This window comes from Staurois parvus, unplaced genomic scaffold, assembly GCF_062004578.1.
Source record: "Staurois parvus isolate SC_StPar_1 unplaced genomic scaffold, SC_StPar_1.0 ptg000719l, whole genome shotgun sequence".
NCBI lineage: Eukaryota > Metazoa > Chordata > Amphibia > Anura > Ranidae > Staurois > Staurois parvus.
In genome coordinates this window covers 11,628,834-11,656,347 of record NW_028318515.1, presented here as the reverse complement: position 1 = coordinate 11,656,347, position 27,514 = coordinate 11,628,834, and the positions used below count along the sequence as shown (strand labels likewise).

The 27,514-nt window shown below is 44.9% G+C and overlaps 1 protein-coding gene across 2 annotated transcripts in view; it reads right to left on the bottom strand.

Annotated features, from left to right (window-relative positions):
* Positions 1–27,514, bottom strand: part of ADGRD1 (adhesion G protein-coupled receptor D1) — an 827,296-nt gene that overhangs the window by 788,140 nt on the left and 11,642 nt on the right. For both annotated transcript variants that reach the window (XM_089653751.1, XM_089653752.1), the window contains exon 2: positions 3,432–3,468. In XM_089653751.1, the coding sequence (XP_089509877.1) occupies positions 3,432–3,468 (37 nt within the window). The remainder of the gene's footprint in view (positions 1–3,431; positions 3,469–27,514) is intronic.

Genomic DNA, 27,514 nt, shown 5'->3' with positions numbered 1-27,514 from the left:
GGCTCTCCTCTCCTCATGAGCTGTCAGCGTGACAGCTCGTGAGGAGAGAAATGCCGATAACCGGCATTTCCCTGTTTACATGTGATCAGCTGTGATTGGACACAGCTGATCACATGACCGAGCCGACATCTTCGGCTCTTTCCGTGGATCGGTGATCCGCTGTCGAGGGACAAAGCGCACTGCCGATTGCCGCGCTGCGCTCTCCGGGAGCCGCGCATGCGCGGTTAGAATGGGAGAACGTCATATGAGAACCACCTTGCGTCCGTCATTTTACTATATGGTGGGCGGGAGGTGGTTAAAGGAGAATTCTACAAAAAAAATGTTAGCTAAACCCACAAGTACTTCTTTTCTTACCACTACTATTCCTTTATATTGGCTTTTGAAATTTACAAATGCAGCCATTTAGAATTTGGATGTAAGGTTTAGCACTGGGAAACACTTTTTGAAAGATAAATAGTACATTTTATATTCAACTATATAGATCAGACCAAAATGAGGGACAAATGAGGAGGAAAGAGGGACAGAGGGACTTTTTTTCCGAACCAGGAACAGTCCCTCGAAATCAGGGATAGCTGGGAGGTATGTATATAGCAACAATACATTTTTTAACAAATTATAATAAAAGAGAGACAACTGATAGTTGGCCTTAGTACAGTAAAATATTAATAAATATTCCAGGTCACTATAGTCCCCTGCACTCACAGTGTAACGATGCAGAGAATGGCACTAGCATAATCATGTCAGCATGCCTCTCAACAGTTACAGATTTTGCAGGACACCTGAATTTTGTATCCCCGTGCTTGTGGGAATGTTCGTTCCTGCACTCGTCATCTGAGCCGTTGGGTGGAGTAATCTCCTTCCCAATATAAGCATAGCATTATACATTAGGTCTAGTAGAAGTGGGAGTGTCAGGACCTGGATCACCTGTGGTCAGTGCCAGGACAAGGTCATCCAGCGCCCAGGGCAAAAATTCCAAACTGCGCATCCCTCCCCCTCCCAGTTCATGATGTGCAAGCTTAAAGGATCCTACGCCCAGCAGTCACTTGCTTGTCAAAATCACTGCCACTGTCACCACTCCTGTCAGCCTTGTAAGAGGAGGAAGGTACACTAATCGCTACAATAAACCAATGCACCCAGGTAGCCGCCCCTTCCGCCTACCCCTTGTCCAGGCCCTGCCTGTGGTTCCCTGGATGGAGGGTTTTAATTCCAGTGTCCACCAGTGGGAGTTTCTCAGTAGCCAGCAGATCCCAGTAACCAGTTTCCACCTGATGCTGGCTGCTGGGAGGGTATTTAGGCCCTCCCCTATTAGTCCATCTTGCTCCAGTGCTTTGCTTTGTTGCTGCCAGATCATGTTGCCAGTTATCCTGATCTTGCTCCTGCCTTGTACCTTGTACCCTGCTACCTTATTCCTGCTCTCCCTTATTCCTTTTTCCAGTTTTGTTCCCACTTCCCATCTGCTCCCTGCACCCCCCCACCCCCGTTTTTCCCTTCCCTTTTTGTGCTCCTAATTTTATATATGTTGTATATGTATGTATTCTGTCACTGGGGTTTTGGTTCACTTGTATTTTCATGTTTGCTGTTTGCTGCTGTTTGGGTGGTTTTTGATTCACTGGAAATAAATCTCACTTAAAGCATATACAGTCTGGTCCCAGTTTCCTGAATGTAGCCATGCAGATCTGACCATCCCTGCTGCTGATTCCTGACAGGGAGCCAGCAGTGTGGGCCAAAGAGCATGAACAGGTAAGTAATCCAATGAACGCCAATGACCATGACCCTAACCTCACCAAGGACCAGTGACTCCCTTTCCCTCCACAGAGCATAGGTGTCTCATCTCCCTTCACAGAGAACCAGTGCCCCTCTTCTCTGTCTGCAGAGCACTGATGCATCTCCTCCTTCTCCAGACCACCAATGCTCCACCTCTTCCACCACAGAACACTAGTGCCCCCACCTCCACAAAACATCATTGCCCTCTCCCCCTTCCCCAATCCCTCCACAGAGTACTAGTGCTTCCTCTCCCTCCTCGCAGCATATGTTCCCCATCCCCTTCTTCCAAAGAGCACTGGTGTCCCCCCCTCCCTACGTGGATCACTAGTGCCCCTTCTCTACTTTCAGACAGTACTAGTGCTCCTTCTCTACTTTCAGACAGTAATAGTGCCCCTACTCAACCTCACAAAGTACCAGGTTCTCCTTTCCCCCCACAGAGCACAAATGTCCCCCTGCTCTCCCTACTGAGCACCAATGATTCCCTCTCTCCCCCAACGAGTGCTGGTGCCCCTTTTCCTATCCATTGGGTCATTTTTTTCTTCCACTGACCTCCAATGCTGGCATTTTTTTACCTCCTGTTCAACACCGATACTGGTTGTTTTTTTTCTCTATCTGACCACCAGCACTGGGCAGTTTTTCCTCCCCCTAACCATCAGTATCGAAAATTTTATTCTCCAAACGTTAGCCAAAGACACCAGCGATCTTTTCTACCAGCTTATCAGCAATATCAAAGGCACTTTGACAAATACTGCTAACTACTACACTCTATATTGTCCCTTACTGCTGTACTTGGCTGACTCCTAATCAAAGTGTTTATTGTCCCAACAGTCACTGGTTGCTAACTAGTTTCCAACTATGTTAATTAGTTTTTCATTAAAGTAGGCTCAGACAAAATGTTAGCTCTTTGTCCATATTCTATTTTATTTTTTAAAAATGATCCTTTAGGATCACTTGTGGTATAGCAGCTGAAGAATATTTTGTAGGTACATGGACTGTGATATGTGTAAAGTGTGTACTGCAAGTAGGCTTAGACTATATTTGAAAATGTTCCCTGCCCAATATATAAAAAGGATGATGTCACATGATGTGATAGTAGTTCGGGCCCATGGGGAAATTAATTCAGTTTTTGAATTTGTTCGATAATTCCGATTTGGAAAATGAATGTATCCAAATTTCGTTCTATTTGTTAATTCGGATGCACACGACACCAGTCAATATTATCCAATCAGCTCATGCCATTACTCTTGGTGGATTGGACTAGCGTCTGAAAATATTGAGTCTGTCTGATTCGATATATAGAATATATAGCAATCTCCAAGAAAAACTGTCAAATTTTTCGAATCTACCCAGACCAAAGAATATACAAAATGAATGCCGAAGATATGAAACGATTCCAAAAACAAATCGGGTTAACATAGCAAATATGACCAAACAAATTTCTTCAATGAATTAATGCATCTGAAATGACATGAAAATTTCCAGCGTGTACATGTCTACTTATACTACCATTGTGTGAATCTAATTTTCACCTGGCAAAGTTAAAAATGGAGTGCACATTGCCAAATCACTTAAATACATTATTTTCTCCTCTTTACTAGAAAGCCTCTAGGCTTTTGATATACAGTGCATGTGCTTGTTTTCCACAGATAAAAAAAATGCATGCTTACCTGGGTGACCCTGAGGTTTGGTGTAATTTCCATGAGCCTGTATAGAGAAAAGAGATTTGTTTTACAAAAGACAGAATGTGGACTACAATTACAATTTATGAATGTTATCTTATTAATGCATACAGTTATGTGTGACAGTCAAGAACAAGTGACTCACTTTACCTCCTTTGAAATAAATAAAGAATTATATAGTTGTGGCCTAAACTATTGGTACCTAACCTGAATCTGTTGCCAGGCTATAGACACTGCAGCATTTGAATATTGTTAGCAAGTAATAAATGACCTAAAAAAACCATACTGACTTTTATAGCTGCAAGTACTGGGGAACAACCAGGGGCGGACTGACAACTCATGAGGTCCCCGGGCAATAGGGGATCATGGGGCCCCTGTGTCCTTGCCCAAACTCAAAAAAGCCTATGAAAAAGGTACCAGGGGCATCTCATGGGGCCCCCTACTGACTCGGGCCCTCAGGCAGGGCCTGAGTTTCCAAATGGTCAGTCCGCCCCTGGGAACAACTCATCTAGTTCACTACCGAAGCACTGAAGTTATTCATATCTACAACTCAGTTCACACTGCTTACCCCTGCCAGAGTGCCTACTCTGGCTTTACATTAGAGATTAGAAGGCAGCTAAATCACTGCTGGGAGGGAAAGTACAGTAGTAGAGAGAATGGCTGTATGCATGTAATGCTTGTTAAGAATACAAAAATATTTGAATTTATATATTCTGGCCACAGTTACACTTTAAGCCCAGTATGATTGTACAGTTTCTGTGGAATGTTTTTTTAAATGTATTAAAAACATCACAGGTATATTTACTTAAAGAGGGCCTGAACTCAGAAAGTGAAGATGTTCTATATTTTATGGAGTATCTAGAAATGTTATTTGTACCTATTCAGTACCAATGAAAAATGCACCTTTTGTCTTGTATTCTTCCTAAAAAATAGCAGTGCTCTTCCAGGTATGTGAGTGTGCCTGTGTTTGCAGCCCCATAGCTGTATGTATGCATTGTGAGATCTTACGCTGGCCATACATGGTTCACTTGGCTGAATGAAAAATAAACTGAACCAGTTCCCCATCCACACATTTTAGAATACACCTGAGTACAATAGCAGATGATTAAGTTTTACCCAAGAGGGTGCTTGAACAGAAGTCAATTGATACATTTACTTTTGATCAACTGCAGTGGCCACACATGGATCAAAATTCGGCCAATCCCTGCTGAACTGGCCACATGTGGATCACACTATGGCCATCTTTAGTCTGTTGCCCCAGAATGCTACTTTCAGAACATCTGCAGTAAGATTTGGTAATGTGACTAGCTGCATGCTTGCCACACATCAGTGACTCAGTAAGGGTCATCATATATGCTACTATCTGGCCATACAAAATATGTACAATCAACTTTAGATTTACCAAATATATGTAATATAAGGACCTACCCAATCTATCCAATCAACTTTCATCTAGTCAGGCAGGCCCTTGTATTAGTTGTTGGTAGATCGGAAAGATATTGTACATTCAGATTGTAATATGTGTAGTAAGCTTAAGGCAGTCAGGGAAACAACATTTTCAGAAAGAGCTCAGCAACCACATTCTCTTTATTTCTCTCAGTAAAAGTTTCCTTTAAAGGTTTTATTGGAAAAACATTCAGGACTTTGCTTGTACAACTGGTATACACCAGAGCCCTGCGACCACTTTTAAACTTCCTCTGGCTCCTTCACTGACAATTAATCACTAAAACGTTCAGTTTCGCTGTTTTACTGTGAAGTGTCTGTAGGGAACCAGGTTTCCACATCCTTGAACAATCTACAGACGAAAAAAGCTAGAAATCTGTCGGCTGGATCGGCTCCCATAAGTCTTGTAGAGAACAGTTGCAAACAAACAATACTTTATGAACATTCATACTGGACACAAGGAGGCTAATTTTACAGAGACTGTGATTGATCTGGCCTTTACACTGCTAAGATAATTGGAACTTAAGGGATGAAGGTAATGTTAATAAGTACTGTCTAATGCAGAAAAAGTCTGTGCTCACTTGATGGCTGGGGAGTCAGCGGATAGAAAAAACAAAAGGAGATACTTTTATTCTAAAGTATTCTACAGTAAACCAGTAAAATGGGAAATTGTGTTGTACCTGCCAAATACTTGGCCATTTGTGGTTATTGAATTTTTAAAGTGCCCTGTAGCAAAAACATGAACTATAAACAAATGTTTCCTATGCTGGATATTTTGAAAAATAACATAAAAATGTTTCGTTGTAACGAAAAATCAAATATTTTAATTGATCCATTACGTAGGCCTTGCATCAAGCAAAATAGGAAGTATATAAAAGGCCCAGGACGCCATTTTATTTTTTCCTAAAGTTATTATTAAGGGTTTTATATGTATAAAATTATAATGGAAAGACAGCAGAACAGATTGAGCTATAGCCCTTGTTAAAAAGCCCTTGTTACATCCCTTGATTGAACTAACTTTACTGGAACTCTGTAGGTACTATAGGATAACTGAGACTTCTGGCTTCCTCGCGCCACTGACGCCTATTATTGGCCACCCAGATTCCATTCCGGGTATCTCTGATAAACCTTCTACACAACTGCCACCTCAGTGCAGGATATACTTATCGTTGATGCCACAGCCATGAGCCTTTAGGTACGGTCTGTTGTTATGAAGGAACTTGGTCTATTGCTATAATACGGTCTTTTAACCACTCAATTGTACATGCTTAATATTTTACTGTTGAAGGTTATTAATGATAACAGACTGTCATGTCATACTATATGGTCTTAAATAAGAATATAAAAAGAAATATCTTACAGACTAAGCAATGAAAGGTGGATGTAGCTTCCGGCTAACCCAGGCTGGTATGGGGAACCTGAGCTAATACCAAACACTGTTGTTATAAAGGAGAACAAGAGCTTGAATTGTGAAATTGGGAAAAGTAAGAATATAGTCGTCCCAGAGGGTTCCTCTAAGCAAGAGGAAGAACTAGGGGATGATAAGAAGGGGAATAAAAGAATGAAAAACTGTAGAGAAAAAAGAATGCACGTCTTCTGGCAGGGGATAGCACGCTAGCTGACGGAAGGATCAAGGCCCTGGCTTTATGCTGAATGCCAGCATCACAGTCAATCTCAGTGAATCTTAGCACTGGAAAAGTGAGTACAAGGGGGTCATGGTATGTCCTTTACAGAGACACTGTCACCTAGGCCTACACAGCAAACATAGCAAGAGATTAAATTATTATTTTGTTACTGTAGGGCAGCTGGAAAACAGTTCCCCCATACCATCTACAGTGGGGCAAAAAAAGTATTTAGTCAGCCACCAGTTGTGCAAGTTCTCCCACTTAAAAAGATGGGAGAGGCCTGTAATTGGCATCATAGGTAGACCTCAACTATGAGAGACAAAATGAGAAAAAAAATCCAGACAATCACATTGGTCGATTTAGAAAGAATTTATTTGCAAATTATGGTGGAAAATAAGTATTTGGTCACCTACAAACAAGCAAGATTTCTGGTTCTCACAGACCTGTACCTTCTTCTTTAAGAGGCTCCTCTGTCCTGCACTCATTACCTGTATCAATGGCACCTGTTTGAACTTGTTATCAGTATTAAAGACACCTGTCCACAACCTCAAACAGTCACACTCCAAACTCCACTATGGTGAAGACCAAAGAGCTGTCGAAGGACACCAGAAACAAAATTGTAGACCTGCACAAGGCTGGGAAGACTGAATCTGCAATAGGTTAGCAGCTTGGTGTGAACAAATCAACTGTGGGAGCAATAATTAGAAAATGGAAGACATACAAGACCACTGATAATCTCCCTCGATCTGGGGCTCCACGCAAGATCTCACCCCATGGGGTCAAAATGATCACAAGAACAGTGAGCAAAAATCCCAGGACCACACGGGGGGACCTAGTGAATGACCTGCAGAGAGCTGGGACCAACATAACAAAGGCTACCATCAGTAATAAACTACGCCGCCAGGGACTCAGATCCTGCAGTGCCAGACGTGTCCCCCTGCTTAAGCCAGTACATGTCCGGGCCCATCTGAAGTTTTCTAGAGAGCATTTGGATGATCCAGAAGAGGATTGGGAGAATGTCATATGGTCAGATGAAACCAAAATAGAACTGTTTGGTAGAAACACAACTCGTCGTGTTTGGAGGAGAGAGAATGCTGAGTTGCATCCAAAGAACACCATACCTACTGTGAAGCATGGGGGTGGCAACATCATGCTTTGGGGCTGTTTCTCCGTAAAGGGACCAGGACGACTGATCCATGTACAGGATAGAATGAATGGGGCCATGTATCGTGAGATTTTGAGTGCAAACCTCCTTCCATCAGCAAGGGCATTGAAGATGAAACGTGGGTCTTCCAACATGACAATGATCCCAAACATACCGCCCGGGCAACGAAGGAGTGGCTTCGTAAGAAGCATTTCAAGGTCCTGGGGTGGCCTAGCCAGTCTCCAGATCTCAACCCCATAGAAAACCTTTGGAGAGGGTTGAAAGTCTGTGTTGCCCAGTGACAGCCTCAAAACATCACTGCTCTAGAGGAGATCTGCATGGAGGAATGGGCCAACATACCAGCAACAGTGTGTGCCAACCTTGTGAAGACTTACAGGAAACGTTTGACCTCTGTCATTGCCAACAAAGGATATACAGTTGCAAGAAAAAGTATGTGAACCCCTTGGGATTACGTGGCGTTTTGCATGAATTGGGCATAAAATGTGCTCTGAATGTCATCTAAGTCACAACAATAGAAGAACACAGTCTGCTGAACATAAAATACACAAACATTAGATGTTGCCATGGTTTAATTGCACATAACATGTAAACATTCACAGTGCAGGGAGGAAAAAGTATGTGAACCTTTGGACTTAATAACTGGTTGACCCTCCCTTGGCAGCAATAACCTCAACCAAACGTTTCCTGTAGTTGCAGATCAGACCTGCACAACGATCTGGAGTAATTTTGGACCACTCCTCTTCACAAAACTGTTTCAGTGTAGCAATAGTCTTGGGATGTCTGGTGTGAATCGCTCTCTTAAGGTCATGCCACAGCATTTCAATCGGGTTGAGGTCAGGACTCTAACTGGGCCACTCCAGAAGGCGTATTCTATGCTGTTGCAGCCATTGTTTTGTTGAATTACTTGTATGCTTTGGGTCATTGTCCTGTTGCATCACCCATCCTCTGCGGAGCTTCAGTTGGCGGACAGATGGTCGTATGTTTTCCTGCAAAATGTCTTGATAAACTCTGGAATTCATTCTTCCAGGCAAAGCAGCCCCAAACCATGATGCTCCCTCCGCCATGTTTTACAGTGGGGATGAGGTTTTGATGTTGGTGTGCTGTGCCTTTTTTTTCTCCACACATAGTGTTGTGTGTTCTTCCCAAACAACTCAATCTTGGTTTCATCTGTCCACAGTATATTTTGCCAGTAGTGCTGTGGAACATCCAGGTGCTCTTTTGCAAACTTCAAGCGTGCTGCAATATTCTTTTTGGACAGCAATGGCTTCCTCCGTGGTGTCCTCCCATGTACTCCATTCTTGTTTAATGTTTTCCTTATTGTAGATGTGTCAACAAAAATGTTAGCATGTGCCAGAGATCTCTGTAGGTCTTTAGCTGACACTCTGGGATTCTTCTTTACCTCATGCAGCATTCTGCGCTGTGCTCTTGCAGTCATTTTTACAGGACGACCACACCTAGGGAGAGTAGCAACAGTGCTAAACTTTCTCCATTTGTAGACAGTTTGTCTTACTGTGGACACATGAACATCAAGGCTTTTGGAGATACTTTGTAACCCTTTCCAGCTTCATGCAAGTCAACAATTCTTGATCGTAGGTCTTCTGAGAGCTCTTTTCTGCGAGGCATGGTTCACATCAGACAGTGCTTCTTGAAACCAGTAAACCCAAAACAGGTGTGTTTTTTAAGGGCAGGGCAGCTGTCAGCAACACATCCAATATCATCACACTGATTGGAGTCAAGGTTGGCTCACTCCTGGCTCCAATTAGCTCTGGGAGAAGTCATTAAGCTAGGGCCTCACATACTTTTGCCTCCCTGCACTGTGAATGTTTACATGTTATGTGTAATTATACCATGGCAACATCTAATGTTTGTGTAGTATTACGTTCAGCAGACTGTGTTCTTCTATTGTGACTTAGATGATGTTCAGAGCACATTTTATGTCCAATTCATTCAAAACTCCTCGTAATCCCAAGGGGTTCACATACTTTTTCTTGCAACTGTATAACAAAGTATTGAGATTAACTTTTGATATTGACCAAATACTTATTTTCCACCATAATTTGCAAATAAATTCTTTCCAAATCAGTCAATGTGATTGTCTGGATTGTTTTTCTCATTTTGTCTCTCATAGTTGAGGTCTACCTATGATGCCAATTACAGGCCTCTCTCATCTTTTTAAGTGGGAGAACTTGCACAATTGGTGGCTGACTAAATACTTTTTTGCCCCACTGTATCTAGAAATGCACAAACAACCAGATTTGTGACTAGTTTGTAGTGAGCCATGAAAGAACATTATGATCTCAATATAACATTTTGTTACCGAAGCATAATGAACTGTGCCTGTAACTGTATGTGCATGACCTTAGCTTTATCCAATTTAGGCTGAATTAACTGGAACAAACATTCTGTTAATGTTTCCTTTTCTAAGATTTGTGCAACTACAGATAGCTTTAAAGTGGACCTCTCATGAAATGTGGAATCTACTGTTACAGCAGTTTCTGTCATACATGCCATTCTTACATGTCAGCTGTAAAATTCCTCCTTCTCCTTTTTGAGTTAAATGGCATACAAAAGTCATCTGCAGCTCTGTAGTGTGACCATTGATGTGACTTCCAAAGCCCCAGGAACCAGAGAATGTTGGGCTAGAGAGGTGTCCCTAATTTGCATTTGACATTCCCATAGTTTAGTAAAAATGTGGTCTCTCTAATAACATAGTATTCATTAACATGGCAGTGTCTTTTTTTATCATTAACAATGATTTACATTTGTTTAACAGGTACAGTACATGAGCCTTAAAACCTGGTTTAAAGTGTAAGTTCACCTTCAGCAGCATTTTCTAGAAGTCCCCCTATGCAATTCCATATCTTCTGACTATTATGTAGGCAGGTGCAATCTGTTTTATACACTGTAGCTGGCGCTAAACCCGAGCAGTACCACAGCCTGGAGAGGAAGTCCAAGGGAAACATGTTTTTTCTTTGGCTTACTGGATCAATAGAGTAGCGTTCTGGTTGGCTACGCTGCGGCCATGCAGCCATCTTGGGTCAGCAAGGTCTACTTAAGTCCCTTCCCCCATAACTCACACATTTGACGAGTGGCTAATGCGGGGCGAGAGACCCTGTGAGGGACAGCAACTAGCAGCAGGGAAAGGTTCCTGATGAAGAGGGAAAGACTAGGGCCTCGTTAATCTGAAAATAAATCTCTCCTCTTGGGACTTGACCGGTCAGGCTGCACTTCACCCTCTAAACAGATGCTGTCGGAACCTCTCCTCAGCCACATCTTTGACTACATGGTACTATGAGTTATTTTCCTCTAGGGTGCTTGTAACATTCTGATCAATGCAAATTTCAAGTTTTGCTACACTCCGCTGCACCTTCCCACAAGTACATACCAGAACTCCTTCTGTTTCAAATGCTGCAGCTTCTCTCATTACACATGCAGCTGTGGGGGCCGTTCTGTAAAAATAACTGGCACCTCAATCTCCCTCCATCCTGCTTTCTGTAGGACTTGCTGGATATTACAGGTTTGCATTTGTGCACTTTGAGCATCCCAGAGAAGCTGCAGATGAGATTAGCTCGAGAAGATGAGAGTGCATGCACACATAAAGGTCCGGACCAGCAGCACACAATTGTAGTATCCAACCTGTCCTGCTGTTTGCGGGTTATCCGTTTATGGTCCTATAATTATTGCTCTCACTCCAATGTTCGCTGCGATACATCATATGTGTGGTACAATTGCAATGTGATAGCATGGAAAGATTGACAGGTTCTCTTTATGGAGACATCAGTGGGTTTATTTACTAAAGACAATCAGGCTGTTCACTTTACAAAGGGAGTTGCACATTACAAGGTAATTTTCTCCAGAGCTTAGTAAATGAGGTGAAGATCTGCTAATTTCTATTATCCAAGCATGTGCAAGCAAAAGTGCAGTTTTCTTTCCCTTGCAGGTAACTGGGGATTCCTTGCAAAGTGAAACATTCCCTTGTAAATTGCTACGGCAGCCAGAGAATGACAGCTCTGAAACGGAGTGATAAAATGTTTATTGCTTCTGGCTTCACTACTTGCAGAGGGGAGTAAGGAATGGACAGTCTCTTCCTGCTCTCACAGTTTGACCAGTTTCTTGGGAACCACCGTGGGTGGCAGCAGGTAGGGGCCCTTCTCATTATGGTATCTACATCTGCCCAGATCACTTCTACTGAACAGCTGATCACCAGCTGAAAAAAAACAATACCATGCCCCAGGGCTGCAGCTGCAGCCATGAGCTTCTTTTAACCACTTCAAGTCCACTTGACGTCCAGGACTTTTTAAAACAGTATTCTGTCTACATGTTGAAGTCTCTGATAACATGACAAAGGGGGGATTTACTAAAATTGGTGCACACAGAATCTGGTGCAGCTGTGCAGAGTAACCAATCAGCTTCTAGGTTTTATTGTGAAAGCTTAAATGAACAAGCTGAGGTTAGAAGCTGATTGACTACAATGCACAGCTGCACCAGATTCTATGTGCACCAGTTTTAGTAAATCCTCCCCAATTTGTCTGATAACAGGATGATCTATCTGATAACATGGAAGAACTCTATACTAACAGAAGTAACCATCCATCCATCCAAGTTCACCTCTGTCCATGAATTTAACTTTCCATATGCCGCTTTCCTTTGACGTTCGCTTATGCAGAATAAACATCAATGTTAAATGTCCTGTTGTAATCTGCCTCTCTTTTACTGCTTGTCTTGTCCCACTTGTGGGCATGAGGTGGCATATTCTTGCCAACTACACCAAGCTGTGGGCGGGGCCACTCACCCTGCACATGGGATACCATTGACTTGTGATCACACTCATCAATGCCTGGGACCAGGCGGGGCAGCATTCAGGTGAAATCAACCTTATGGCAGCACTCCTACTTTGAGATGAGCCATACAGTGTGTACAGTATTTCCTCTGTGAAAGTGTTGCCTTTTGTCCTTGCACACTTTGTCGTTGGGTGTCACATTTAGGAGGGACATGGCTAAGACATTGTCCTTTCCACCTGTCCAGCATACCTCTGCACACTTCACTCCCAGTGACCAGATGGGGTCCCAGCAAGCACATAGCGTGGATCTCAGGCATGCTCTCATTTAACTCCTCCAGCTCTCCCATACCACATGGCTAAGCTGCAGGTCCCCATAACATGAGTTTGGCCTCAGTTGCTTTGGGAAGTCAACTGCAGGGGGGAAAGGCAGAACACCGACTCCCTTGCTACCAGAGGACCCTTCACCCTGCCAGTTACCATGCTTCACAACAGGTTGCTGTACACTTTTGCACCATACTTGGTCACCCATAGAAACTGCACTGCTCTTCCACTTGTTTTGATGAGTTAACCTTTAGTGGTGGCCTTGCTTCATACCTCAGTTGTGCCTTATGGAACCAAGTTCTTTTTGTACACCAGGAACCAACATGCACCCCTTTGAATATCCTCAGACCAGGCTTAGACCATTTGATGCAACTTTTACTAAACTATTTTGGCGATAAAGTTCAACATGAGCATTGTTAGTGAACGTTCCCAAAGTAGCTCCACTAGGCTGCCCAGGTATACCTCAACAGGGTAGTAGTCCATGTTTGGCCCTGAGGAAGTCACATGGTACTGTGACGCAACGCGTCGGCCCGACGTAGTGACGTACTTCCGGCGTGGCGGCCATCTTGGTACACCTTTTTGTACCCTGTACACCCATGCAGATGACATCCAAGAGCATGTGGTGGGAGCCTTGATTTACACTATGTAAGTGTGCATTCTACTTTACCACACTTTGGCAATAAACATATTACGCAATGGGAGTTTTGTGTTTATGTTACATGTGAGTGGTTAGCGCAATATGTGATCCTGCCTGGAGAAAGAGCTATTATTGGAGTCCTGATCCCTAGAGGGAGATCTGCACATATTGGGAGCTGTCGTTTGGAGTGATACTAACCTGGAGGATCTGTGAGAGGGATCCTATAAAAACGCTTTGACTCGCAAGGGTCGAGTCTGTAAGGTGAGAGGCTAATTCAGCCGGTGGTCGGATGATTTTTTATACAGCTATCAACCCACGTTTTCACACAGATATCAGCACGTGTTATTTTGTTCACTGGAGTATGATTATTGAAAGTTGGACTTTAAAAAACGCATGAAAATAGATTATTGTGTGTATATTATCGCACTAATTTGAGTTCACATTTGCACATGAGGTTGTTTTTATTCACTCTATGAGATTTGTGTAGGTGTGTATATATATATATATATATATATATATTAAGTGCACTTTGTGTGTTTATGTATATTTGTTAAAACACGCACTGTTATTAGTCAATAGGACTGTTTCTTCCACCATCACTATAGGAGTTTGTTTTTTGTGTGTTTATAAGCACGAGGCTATTTTAGTAGACATGTTTATTCACTTATAATTGAGGGGATCTATTTGCACATTGCTTTATTTTTCTTTTAGTGATTAGTGCTACATTGTTTTCACATTTTAGTCCATGTTTGGCAATCTCCAGACACTGGTTGATCTCTGGACTCCAACGGACTGCAAGGTGCAGCAGTCCTGCTCTACAGTGATCACGTTCTTCTTCACCTGCATGGGCCGAGGGTTCCTAAGCCCCCTGTGAAGCAGTAGGAGATTACATCTTTATGGCTCATCTGTCTTCTTCCCATGCAGACCATGCTGTGAGCAGAGATCTCCCCCCTTTTATAACATCACAGGGAGAGGGAAGAGCCCAGAAAAGACCAAGAACTGCAGAGACAGATGTAACCCTTTCCCAGACTAGGAAGGTGATGCAGCTGATGGCTTGTAGTTCTCAATGGACTACGGGGGCACTGGTGAGTGCTCTTGTAGTCCATTGATTTCTCGTGTTATTGTGTAACTGCCTGCCCATATGAGGTACAGGCAGATAGCTTACACTGGTGTCTGCTGGAACCCTGTATTGCACCTGCAATCTGCTGATTGTGGGTGCAATGCTTTCTAGGCTCTTACAAACAAATAGTAAATGCACATTTGTTTACCTGAAAAATAATGTGCATTCATCATTTTTTTTAAAGGTGAAATTATCCTTTAAATTGGGAGCAGGCTGTCTTTTTCTCATTTGTGTAGCTGGACCCTTGATGACACTCCCTTGATCCCATGCATGCACAGACAAGCCACCGGTCTTGAGTATGACTGAAAATAATGCAATACTTAGGCTCCACAGCCTCCTGGGAGGTATTATATATATATTCTAGCAGGCTGTGGGCAGCTGATATACTGCAAGTCCTCCTTGCCTAGGTGAGGAATCTGGAAATGAGGGAGTGGGTGCAATTGAAAAAAAAAAGTATTTCAAAAAGTTAAAATCAAAAAATGATTTCCATTTGTTTAAATGGTAGGTGCTGGGGAGCAGAGGAGAGGAAGTTGAGTTTATGAGTGAAGTTCCACTTGTCACAGGCTCAAAGTTATATAGTAAGATTTTATTATTTTTCTGCAAGCACCGAATAATTCACATGCTTTTGAGTCAAGCTGGGCCATGTATAATCCACACCCTTTATATATAAACCACACTTTTAATTTTTAAGTACTCACTTAAGATTTTCTCACTGTTGCTCAAAAGCAAACATTGGTATATGATATTTATATAGCTGACTTGATATTTTATAGTATGCCTATTAACTAACAGCTGTGTATACAGTTTAAATACTGTATATGTGCACCGTTTTATCTGCCAAAATATCTGTAACTCTCTTCAGCAAGTCTTGTGATTTACACACCTTCATCATATTGTAAAACCCTATTTCCTGGTTTAGCTTTGCAGCTTCCATTGTATCCTACTCAGGGGCATATCATGAATTCAGTGGGCCCGTGTGCAAGATCAAAAGTGGGCCCTAGGCATTGAGGAAAATAAAAATATGTGCAGGGAGAGGAGTGCATGGCGGTGTGTAGTATTTGCAGGAGAGGTGTGCGGAGTGTATGGCGGTGTGTAGTATTTGCAGGAGAGGTGTGCACAGTGTATGGCGGTGGGTAGTATGTGCAGGGAGAGGAGTGCGGAGTGTATGGCGGTGGGTAGTATGTGCAGGGAGAGGAGTGCGGAGTGTATGGCGGTGTGTAGTATTTGCAGGAGAGGTGTGCGGAGTGTATGGCGGTGGGTAGTATGTGCAGGGAGAGGAGTGCGGAGTGTATGGCGGTGGGTAGTTTGTGCAGGGAGAGGAGTGCAGAGTGTATGGCGTTGTGTAGTATTTGCAGGAGAGGAGTGCAGAGTGTATGGCGGTGGGTAGTATGTGCAGGGAGAGGAGTGCGGAGTGTATGGCGGTGGGTAGTATGTGCAGGGAGAGGAGTGCGGAGTGTATGGCGGTGGGTAGTATGTGCAGGGAGAGGGGTACGGAGTGTATGGCGGTGGGTAGTATGTGCAGGGAGAGGAGTGCGGAGTGTATGGCGGTGGGTAGTATGTGCAGGGAGAGGAGTGCGGAGTGTATGGCGGTGGGTAGTATGTGCAGGGAGAGGGGTACGGAGTGTATGGCGGTGGGTAGTATGTGCAGGGAGAGGAGTGCGGAGTGTATGGCGGTGGGTAGTATGTGCAGGGAGAGGGGTACAGAGTGTATGGCTGTGGGTAGTATGTGCAAGAGAGGGTTATGGAGTGTATTGCACAGAAATTAGAGTCACCTAGGTGGATGCAGCATCGGTCTGATACTGCATCTGTCCCCTGCCTGCTCTGAGAACTGAGCGCTCAAAGACTGCCTATTGCTCGGTTCTCAGTGCTCCACGAGCAGAAAGCTAGGGACTATCAGTCACCACTCTCTGCTCTCTCTCCATCCCCCCACACTCTCACTGGAGCACTGTACTGTGGAGGGCGAGGGAACGGCTGGCTCATGCTCTCAGCGGATCGCTGAAAGGCTGAGCCAGGTACCGCTCCAGACATCTGGGTGGGTCCTGATTTTAAAGTCAGGATCTATACCCAGCGTGCGCTGGCTGAGTGACAGCAGGATGAACTGCACTCCTGTGATCTATATGAGAAGTACGGCCAAACAAGCTTTGTCTGTACTTCTTTAACAAATTGGCCTCCAGAGGATTTAACCCCCTTCCTGACCGGGACATTTTTTGTGATACTGCACTGCATTACTTTAACTGACAATTGTGCGGTCATGCAACACTGCACCCAAATTAAATTGATGTCCCTTTTTCTCATATATAGAGCTTTCTTTCAGTAGTATTTGATCACCTGTGCCTTTTTTATTTTTTGCGCTATAAACAAAAAAAAGACTGACAATTTTGAAAAAAAAAACTATATTTTTGTCTTTTTGCTATAAAACACATCCAGTAAAAAAATTTTAAAAATCAAATTTCTTCATAAATTTAGGCCAAAATGTATTCTGCTCCCCCCCTCCCGCATCATTCATTCACAGAATTCTGTGAATGATGCACTACAAATCCTGACAGCATTTAAATCTGTCAGCTTGTAGTTCTTAATGAACTACCACGACACTGTTGAGCACTGTGGTAGTTCATTGTCTCTTCCTGTCTGACTATATCTGCTCGCCTGTACAAGGTACAAGCACACAGATATACAGACAGGTCTGCAGGAGTCCTGCTAATGTGTAGCTGCTCAGGGTTGCCCCCCCCAGTCATGTTTACAGGGCAGTTCTGCTGGGGCCAAGGCGTAAACCGAGCCAAACACACCAAATGCCGGTTCCAACGTGGAATTTACATGCAAAATTCCATTTGGCTGTCAAAAAAGGAGCATTCAAGAAGTGGCAGTATTGCCTGGCAGTCGCTGCTCTACCACCCTCTCAAAAGAGATCCGCTGTTGAATGCTTTTTAGAGGGTGGTAAGGGCTGTCTCCTGTGTCAACAAGCCCTAAGTAAACAGAAAAAGAAGTATACTGAAACAGGGAGATAAGGGTATACAGCAGACACAGTGAACTAAGCCAGAGAAATATTTGACAAATTTCTGTTTACTGACCAGACATAAAACTACATAACAACCATGGCCTTAATTGGTAAATATGAACACATTTTTTTTCAGCCGCCTTCAGCTATGACTGTTATAAATCTTACTGTATGCTATAATGTGGAGTGAGCTGGCTAAGATCCATTCTAGCATATGGATGCATTACATCCGGCCATACATAGGAACAAGATACAAAAAAGATGAATGAGGTTAGAAAATGGAAAAACTCCCACACCTTATTCCACGCAGACAAAAACGCTGGATCTCTTTTCATGTGTGCATTGCAAAGAGCAGATATGACATAAACTTCTCAAACATTAAAATGCACACCCCTCCAAACTAGATACAAAAGCTTAATGATGTGAAACAAACACTACTAAAACCACACTGATGATTAAAAGCAAAGGCAGACATGACCACTTTGCTGGCCAAATAAAATAACACCCCTTCACTGCTCTGATCCAAGGATTCCAGAGTCGCTGGATAAAGCTAGGGAATGATTGGCTAACAAACAATCAATAAAACGTAACACAAAGAAATTCTTTTAGACCTAGTTACAGGAATTTTTTATGCACATAATTGTAATATTGCCCAGAAAAAAGAGCTTGGTCATTGAAGGGAAAAACAATATTTTTTTGTTACTTTGTGGAATTTTTATTTTACTTTTGTGCTTTATGATACTGTACTAAAAAAAAAGGCATGTTTTATATCAACAGAGCATAGAGCATCAGATCACATAGGCAGATAGCAAGCAATCTGTTTTAATGTACTGCAACGTGAATATGGAGTGCAATAGGCAACATTCAGTTAATGAAGGCACACTGACAGTAATAGGGTTCATCATAAGGTTGTTTCTAGGATCTCAGATCAAAGTGAGGGGAATCACATGTCCTCTAATTAAGAACGATTACCTTACAAGGACCATGCTCTTGTACTGTAAAGGGAGCATAGGCTTTAGCCACAGACAAATCTGTAGCAAAGTGGAACGTAAGGAAAGGACTTCAGTCTACAAAGTGACATTCTGGGGGCATGAAACAATTAGGTGACATAAGATGTGCTGCACTGACAGTTGTCCTAAATACCTTAAAGCCCAGCTCCAGCATTTAAAAAACATACCTGGCTGGATCTGGTGCTGCCCTCCTCTCCCCGAAGCTCCTGTCTATGCGTGGTCTCTTGCCATCATCAGGTACAATGTAGAACTATTGTAGCGAATGTAAACCCTCATCTTGTAAAACAGCCCATTCAGTTTAAAATAGAAATAAAAAGCAAAACATTTATGTATAAAAACAATTATAAATACATTTTTTCCCTGTTTTAGGGAAGTGATTACATACCATCTTAGCTCCTTATGCAGCCGAGACCAGAGAGCTGGGGGTGGAAACAGCAGTACACTAAACTTCCCAGTGAAAGGCTGTGAAAGCATGCTTGTGAGCAGAAGTCTGATCACTGAGTTCCAAGAGACTAGAGAACTGGCCATGCTGTGCTGTCATGCTTAGTGAGGTCATTATTAATAGGAAAGCAGAGGTACTGGTAGAAACACCAGGGATAGAAACACCAGGGATTTCACACCAGGGAAGCCATACAAAGAGAACAAACAAGTACATGGTACAGCAGGCACATATCAGGAATATGAAATGTTGGGTTTACACACTTTTTAACCCTGCTTTATACATGGTGGGGGTGAACACGCAACTGTAGTTTAAAAAGGAGGCTGTGGGGGACCAGTTGCACTGTTGGAGGGACTCTCCTAGAAGGCGGAATAAAGTAAGTATTCCTTCTTATTCTGGAACCCCCTAAACATAGCAAGCATTTAACCCTTGCAGTACAGGGGGATCCATTGCAAAGGTTTTTTTTTTAATTCCTAGACTTGGGCTTTAAGAGGGGTTAGATATGTTTGATGCCCAATGTATCCATATATAGAAGGCACTTAACTATGCAGTTTAAACACTTTGTATAAAGCCAGCCATAGATGGTTCGAATCTTGGCTGCTTTAGCAGAGACCAGCCGAGATTTTAACAATGTATGGGAAGGCTGAATTTATCCAAGCTGATCGATCAATCAACTTGGGTACAACCAGCCTGTTGGATTTTATATGCGATTATTGCTAGCGGCTATTATATCAAGACTGACTGTGTTGATGGAGGAATCTATTTCCTTTCCTGCAACTCATGATTGCAAGACAGAAAATCACTCCATCTATGGCCAGCCTACGCAATTATTTGTATGTTTAAAGAGGCGTTCCAGTCCCCCCCCCAAAAAAAAAAAATTAAAAGTCAGCAGCTACAAATACTGTTTAATATTAGGGCTCCGCCATCTTGACTAAGGGAAACTGGCAGTGAAGCTCTGCGGTTTCCTACTGCAGGGGGAAGGAGGGGGCTGAACTTCCAGCTCAGTTTGCCATGGAAAACTGAACCAGCAGTTGGAGCTGGTACCTTCCAGACCCCACCCTCACCCCCAAAGCCCCCGCAAAAGCTGTAAAATGTGGTAGCAGAGGGTGGGAGGAGGCAGACAGGCGGAGATTCCACTTTTGGGTGGAGATCCGCTTTAACATTTTTTTTCGTATCGGACAGAGGAAAATTGTTTTATATGCCCAGCATTAAAGCAAACCTGTGCACAGAATATGCCTACTAAAGTATTTATATATTACAAACAAACAGTAAAGGCACTTATAATAAATGCTCTCAATTTCTGTGCCTACAGGCGTTGCTGAGAACTTCATTGTTAACCACTTCAGTACTAGCCTGTAATACCCCCTCATTACTAGGCCATTTTCAGTTTTTAGTGCTGTGATTGTTTGACTGACAATTACTCAAAAGAATTTTATAAATATATTTAAAAAAACAAAACAACTGCAACCACAATATCTAAGGATTGATAGGCTGAAATATAAAGTACTACATTTTTGTTTTTAGGTTAATACTCCTTTAAATGTACAGGTCAGGTTAGGAGGAGTTGAAGGGCTTGATGTACATGTCACATACAGTAGGAGGATGGAGATGAGGGTGTTAATGTATGGATGTGCAGGATGAGGAAGGTGAAGTGGTTAATATGCAGATTACTGCAGACACATGGATCTGAGATATATTAGGGGAGGGGGGAGTGAGTGGGTTAAAACTATTCACAACCATAATATCAGCTGCCACTGTTGCTGCTACCGCTGATCGGGACTAAGAGTGTTACTAAACCCAGGACCCTGCATTCACTATATCTGGTCTCCCACAGTACAGACAACATGGAAATGCAATTATTTTAGTAAATATAAACTGCTAAATACATTTTCTCATCAGCAGTTAGAGCAGTCTTGTGTATTCTATCAGTGTCCAGCAGAGCATTGGTTAAAGCTTGTAGGAGGAGTTTTCCTTCTCCCTGATTATCATGTGAGTCTGTGACCACATAACCTGTACCAGCACTACTGGACACCAATGGGATAACCTTGCAGGTCTAACGCTTAATTTTCACTTTCCCTGATAATGAATAAATGATTAATTTGTTAGTTCCTCTATTGTAAAAAGGAAGGATGGGCACACCAATATAAACACTGCAATGTTTGGTAATCACAGTCACTACATGGTACAGAGCGGCTCGGACTGGCCTTGTACATTATGTTTGTGAAGTGAGCCATCCAAGGATGACCAAAGGTGACTTCTGCACTGCCGTTTATAAACCGCACTGCAAAAATAAGTATCCAACCCTTTGCTGTTCATAAATGTATAGCGGTCGGTAGGTGGTTAAAGTTCAGAGACACTGAAATCCTAGTTTCTGTCCTCTTAATTTAATTTTCAACAGAATCTTGGCAGCCTGCTAGCCCTAGAGTCTTTGTTGAGATCATTGCGGATCTTTGAGAGTGAATTACTTTACAGCAAAAGGGAGGTAAAGGATGGTTTGTCTTACCACCCCGGTCACATCAAGCCCAACTTTGAAATCGCGCGACTTACAGTAAAGTCACATGATTTCAAAGTCGGGTGAAATGCCGATTTCAGGTGCGATTTGAAAGACATCTGACACAGATGTCTATGCAAATTGCAGCAAAAGTAGTAGAAATCGGTGAGGCTCTGACCAATTTGAAACCGCACCGATTTGACCGCTGTAATTGCGGACAATAGGTTGGGGCTTGACATACGATTTGAAAGCCGCATGGCATGAAAATCGAATGCCAAGTCACACCCAATGTGACCGGGGCGTTAAAGCTCATTTACTGTTCTACTGCTAAGAATCTGGAAATACATTAATTTGCATAATCCAGACACAGGTACACTTTCAGATGTATGCACTCAGACCTTTCTCTTGCATTTTGGTGCTGCGTTGCATCCTGTTGCACTTAATCATGACTTGTCTGCACAAACATGGGGTCACTGACCTTGATAGTAGTTTCACAGGCCATTCACATGGCCACATGGGAAAGACATGCAGCAGCCTTTACAGCAATTTTATAACTTTTATTTATCCACCTCCCTGTTGTTTGATACCATTGAATTATGGTAGATATCAGTGACAGCAACAAGACAATGTAACTAGGAAAGACCAAGGTGCATGTGTATAAATCACCTGTCTAGTGACGGAAAGGAATTACTGTAGTAAATAGCTCTGTAGAGGAGGTCGGCATCATAGCCAGAGCAATTTTTTTGTTTTAAAACATCTACTGGGTGAGGGTTTTTTCTTTTTTTTCATTTTGAGTTGAACCAGAACTACACAGAAAAGTTAAGAAGAATGCAAAGAACTAGTCACATGCAATGGCTGAAGTCTTTCAGCAGCTAATCTTTTTCCCCAAGATTAACTTACCAGGGTTGATTTACAGGAAAAGACTGTTCACTTTGCAAGGGAGCTTAGTGAATGAGGTGACGCTATACTGACTTCCATCATCCAATCATTTGCAAGCAAAAATGCAGTTTTTTTATATTCCTTTCATGTGATTGGGTATTCTTTGCAAACTGAAATTTCACCGTTTTCACTAAGCTCTGGAGCAGCGGTTCTCAACCTGGGGGTCGAACGACCATTTCACAGGGGTCGCCTAAGACCATCGGAAAACACATATTTCCGATGGTCTTAGGAACCGAGACACCGCTCCTGTCTCAGGCGATCTGTGGGCGGGATGATATGCTGCCCCTGTCACCTGGCCACACCTCCGGGATCACTCAACAGCTCCGCCTCCTCGCCGCTGATTGGCCACCGGAACTGTAGCTCAGGAGAGGCACACAGGCGGTCAATCACCGGCGAGGAGGTGGAGCTTGGAGAGGAGGAGCCGAGCGGCAGCGCGCGGAGATCGAAGAAGATCGAGGGAGCTGCAGGAACGAGTGAAGAGGAGAGCGGCCAGAGAAGGAAGACAGCTGACAGGTAAGTGCAAATTTTGCTGCTGCAGCCAGGTATGCTGCCTGTAGATGGGAGAGGGAGAGAGCGAGCCCAGGCTGGAGCAGGGGTCAGCAAGGTAAGTATCATTGGTGTCAGTGGAAGGGATAGTGCCCCATCATTTGTGTCACTAATACCAACGATGGGGCACTATTCCTCCCCCCACTGACACCAACGATGGTGCACTATTCCTCCCCCCACTGACACCAACGATGGGGCACTATTCCTCCCCCCACTGACACCAACGATGGGGCACTATTCCTCCCCCCACTGACACCAAGAATGGGGCACTATTCCTCCCCCCACCAACGATGGGACACTATTCCCCCCCCCCCACTGACACCAATGATGGGTCACTATTCCCCCCCCTGACCCCAATGATGGGGCACTATTCCCCCCTCCACCATACTGACATCAATGATGGGGCACTATTCCTCTCACTGACACCAATGTTGGGGCACTATTCCTCCCACTGACACCAATGATGGGGCACTATTCCTCCCACTGATACCAATGATGGGGCACTATTCCTCCCACTGACGCCAATGATGGGGCACTATTCCTCCAACTGACACCAATGATGGGGCACTATTCCTCCTACTGACACCAATGTTGGAACATCATTCCTTCAACTGACAGCAATGGTGGGACACTATTCTTCCAACTGACACCAATGATGGGGCACTATTCCTCCAACTGACACCAATGATGGGGCACTATTCCTCCAACTGACACCAATGATGGGACACTATTCCTCCCACTGACACCAATGATGGGACACTATTCCTCCCACTGACACCCACGATGGGGCACTATTCCTCCCACTGACACCCACGATGGGGCACTATTCCTCCCACTGACACCCACGATGGGGCACTATTCCTCCCACTGACACCCACGATGGGGCACTATTCCTCCCACTGACGCCAATGATTGTACACTATTCCTCCCACTGACGCCAATGATGGGGCACTATTCCTCCCACTGACACCAATGATGGGACACTATTCCTTCCACTGATACCAATGATGGGGCACTATTCCTCCCACTGACACCAATGATGGGGCACTATTCCTCCAACTGACACCAATGATGGGACACTATTCCTCCCACTGATACCAATGATGGGGCACTATTCCTCCCACTGACACCAATGATGGGGCACTATTCCTCCAACGGACACCAATGATGGGGCACTATTCCTCCTACTGACACCAATGTTGGAACATCATTCCTTCAACTGACAGCAATGGTGGGACACTATTCTTCCAACTGACACCCACGATGGGGCACTATTCCTCCCACTGACACCCACGATGGGGCACTATTCCTCCCACTGACACCCACGATGGGGCACTATTCCTCCCACTGACACCCACGATGGGGCACTATTCCTCCCACTGACACCCACGATGGGGCACTATTCCTCCCACTGACACCCATGATGGGGCACTATTCCTCCCACTGACGCCCACGATGGGGCACTATTCCTCCCACTGACGCCCACGATGGGGCACTATTCCTCCCACTGACACCCACGATGGGGCACTATTCCTCCCACTGACACCCACGATGGGGCACTATTCCTCCCACTGACACCCACGATGGGGCACTATTCCTCCCACTGACACCCACGATGGGGCACTATTCCTCCCACTGACACCCACGATGGGGCACTATTCCTCCCACTGACACCCACGATGGGGCACTATTCCTCCCACTGACGCCAATGATTGTACACTATTCCTCCCACTGACGCCAATGATGGGGTACTATTCCTCCCACTGACACCAATGATGGGACACTATTCCTTCCACTGATACCAATGATGGGGCACTATTCCTCCCACTGACACCAATGATGGGGCACTATTCCTCCAACTGACACCAATGATGGGACACTATTCCTCCCACTGATACCAATGATGGGGCATTATTCCTCCCACTGACACTAATGATGGGGCACTATTCCTCCAACTGACACCAATGATGGGGCACTATTCCTCCTACTGACACCAATGTTGGAACATCATTCCTTCAACTGACAGCAATGGTGGGACACTATTCTTCCAACTGACACCAATGATGGGGCACTATTCCTCCAACTGACACCAATGATGGGGCACTATTCCTCCCACTGACACCCACGATGGGGCACTATTCCTCCCACTGACGCCAATGATTGTACACTATTCCTCCCACTGACGCCAATGATGGGGCACTATTCCTCCCACTGACACCAATGATGGGACACTATTCCTTCCACTGATACCAATGATGGGGCACTATTCCTCCCACTGACACCAATGATGGGGCACTATTCCTCCAACTGACACCAATGATGGGACACTATTCCTCCCACTGATACCAATGATGGGGCACTATTCCTCCCACTGACACCAATGATGGGGCACTATTCCTCCAACGGACACCAATGATGGGGCACTATTCCTCCTACTGACACCAATGTTGGAACATCATTCCTTCAACTGACAGCAATGGTGGGACACTATTCTTCCAACTGACACCCACGATGGGGCACTATTCCTCCCACTGACACCCACGATGGGGCACTATTCCTCCCACTGACACCCACGATGGGGCACTATTCCTCCCACTGACACCCACGATGGGGCACTATTCCTCCCACTGACACCCACGATGGGGCACTATTCCTCCCACTGACACCCATGATGGGGCACTATTCCTCCCACTGACGCCCACGATGGGGCACTATTCCTCCCACTGACGCCCACGATGGGGCACTATTCCTCCCACTGACACCCACGATGGGGCACTATTCCTCCCACTGACACCCACGATGGGGCACTATTCCTCCCACTGACACCCACGATGGGGCACTATTCCTCCCACTGACACCCACGATGGGGCACTATTCCTCCCACTGACACCCACGATGGGGCACTATTCCTCCCACTGACACCCACGATGGGGCACTATTCCTCCCACTGACGCCAATGATTGTACACTATTCCTCCCACTGACGCCAATGATGGGGTACTATTCCTCCCACTGACACCAATGATGGGACACTATTCCTTCCACTGATACCAATGATGGGGCACTATTCCTCCCACTGACACCAATGATGGGGCACTATTCCTCCAACTGACACCAATGATGGGACACTATTCCTCCCACTGATACCAATGATGGGGCACTATTCCTCCCACTGACACTAATGATGGGGCACTATTCCTCCAACTGACACCAATGATGGGGCACTATTCCTCCTACTGACACCAATGTTGGAACATCATTCCTTCAACTGACAGCAATGGTGGGACACTATTCTTCCAACTGACACCAATGATGGGGCACTATTCCTCCAACTGACACCAATGATGGGGCACTATTCCTCCAACTGACACCAATGATGGGACACTATTCCTCCCACTGACACCAATGATGGGGCACTATTCCTCCCACTGACACCCACGATGGGGCACTATTCCTCCCACTGACACCCACGATGGGGCACTATTCCTCCCACTGACACCCACGATGGGGCACTATTCCTCCCACTGACACCCACGATGGGGCACTATTCCTCCCACTGACGCCAATGATTGTACACTATTCCTCCCACTGACGCCAATGATGGAGCACTATTCCTCCCACTGACACCAATGAAGGGACACTATTCCTTCCACTGATACCAATGATGGGGCACTATTCCTCCCACTGACACCAATGATGGGGCACTATTCCTCCAACTGACACCAATGATGGGACACTATTCCTCCCACTGATACCAATGATGGGGCACTATTCCTCCCACTGACACCAATGATGGGGCACTATTCCTCCAACGGACACCAATGATGGGGCACTATTCCTCCTACTGACACCAATGTTGGAACATCATTCCTTCAACTGACAGCAATGGTGGGACACTATTCCTCCCACTGACGCCCACGATGGGGCACTATTCCTCCCACTGACGCCCACGATGGGGCACTATTCCTCCCACTGACGCCCACGATGGGGCACTATTCCTCCCACTGACGCCCACGATGGGGCACTATTCCTCCCACTGACGCCCACGATGGGGCACTATTCCTCCCACTGACGCCCACGATGGGGCACTATTCCTCCCACTGATGCCCACGATGGGGCACTATTCCTCCCACTGATGCCCACGATGGGGCACTATTCCTCCCACTGACGCCCACGATGGGGCACTATTCCTCCCACTGACGCCCACGATGGGGCACTATTCCTCCCACTGACGCCCACGATGGGGCACTATTCCTCCCACTGACGCCCACGATGGGTCACTATTCCTCCCACTGACGCCCACGATGGGGCACTATTCCTCCCACTGATGCCCTTGATGGGGCACTATTCCTCCCACTGACGCCCACGATGGGGCACTATTCCTCCCACTGACGCCCACGATAGGGCACTATTCCTCCCACTGACGCCCACGATGGGGCACTATTCCTCCCACTGACGCCCACGATGGGGCACTATTCCTCCCAATGACGCCCACGATGGGGCACTATTCCTCCCACTGACGCCCACGATGGGGCACTATTCCTCCCACTGACGCCCACGA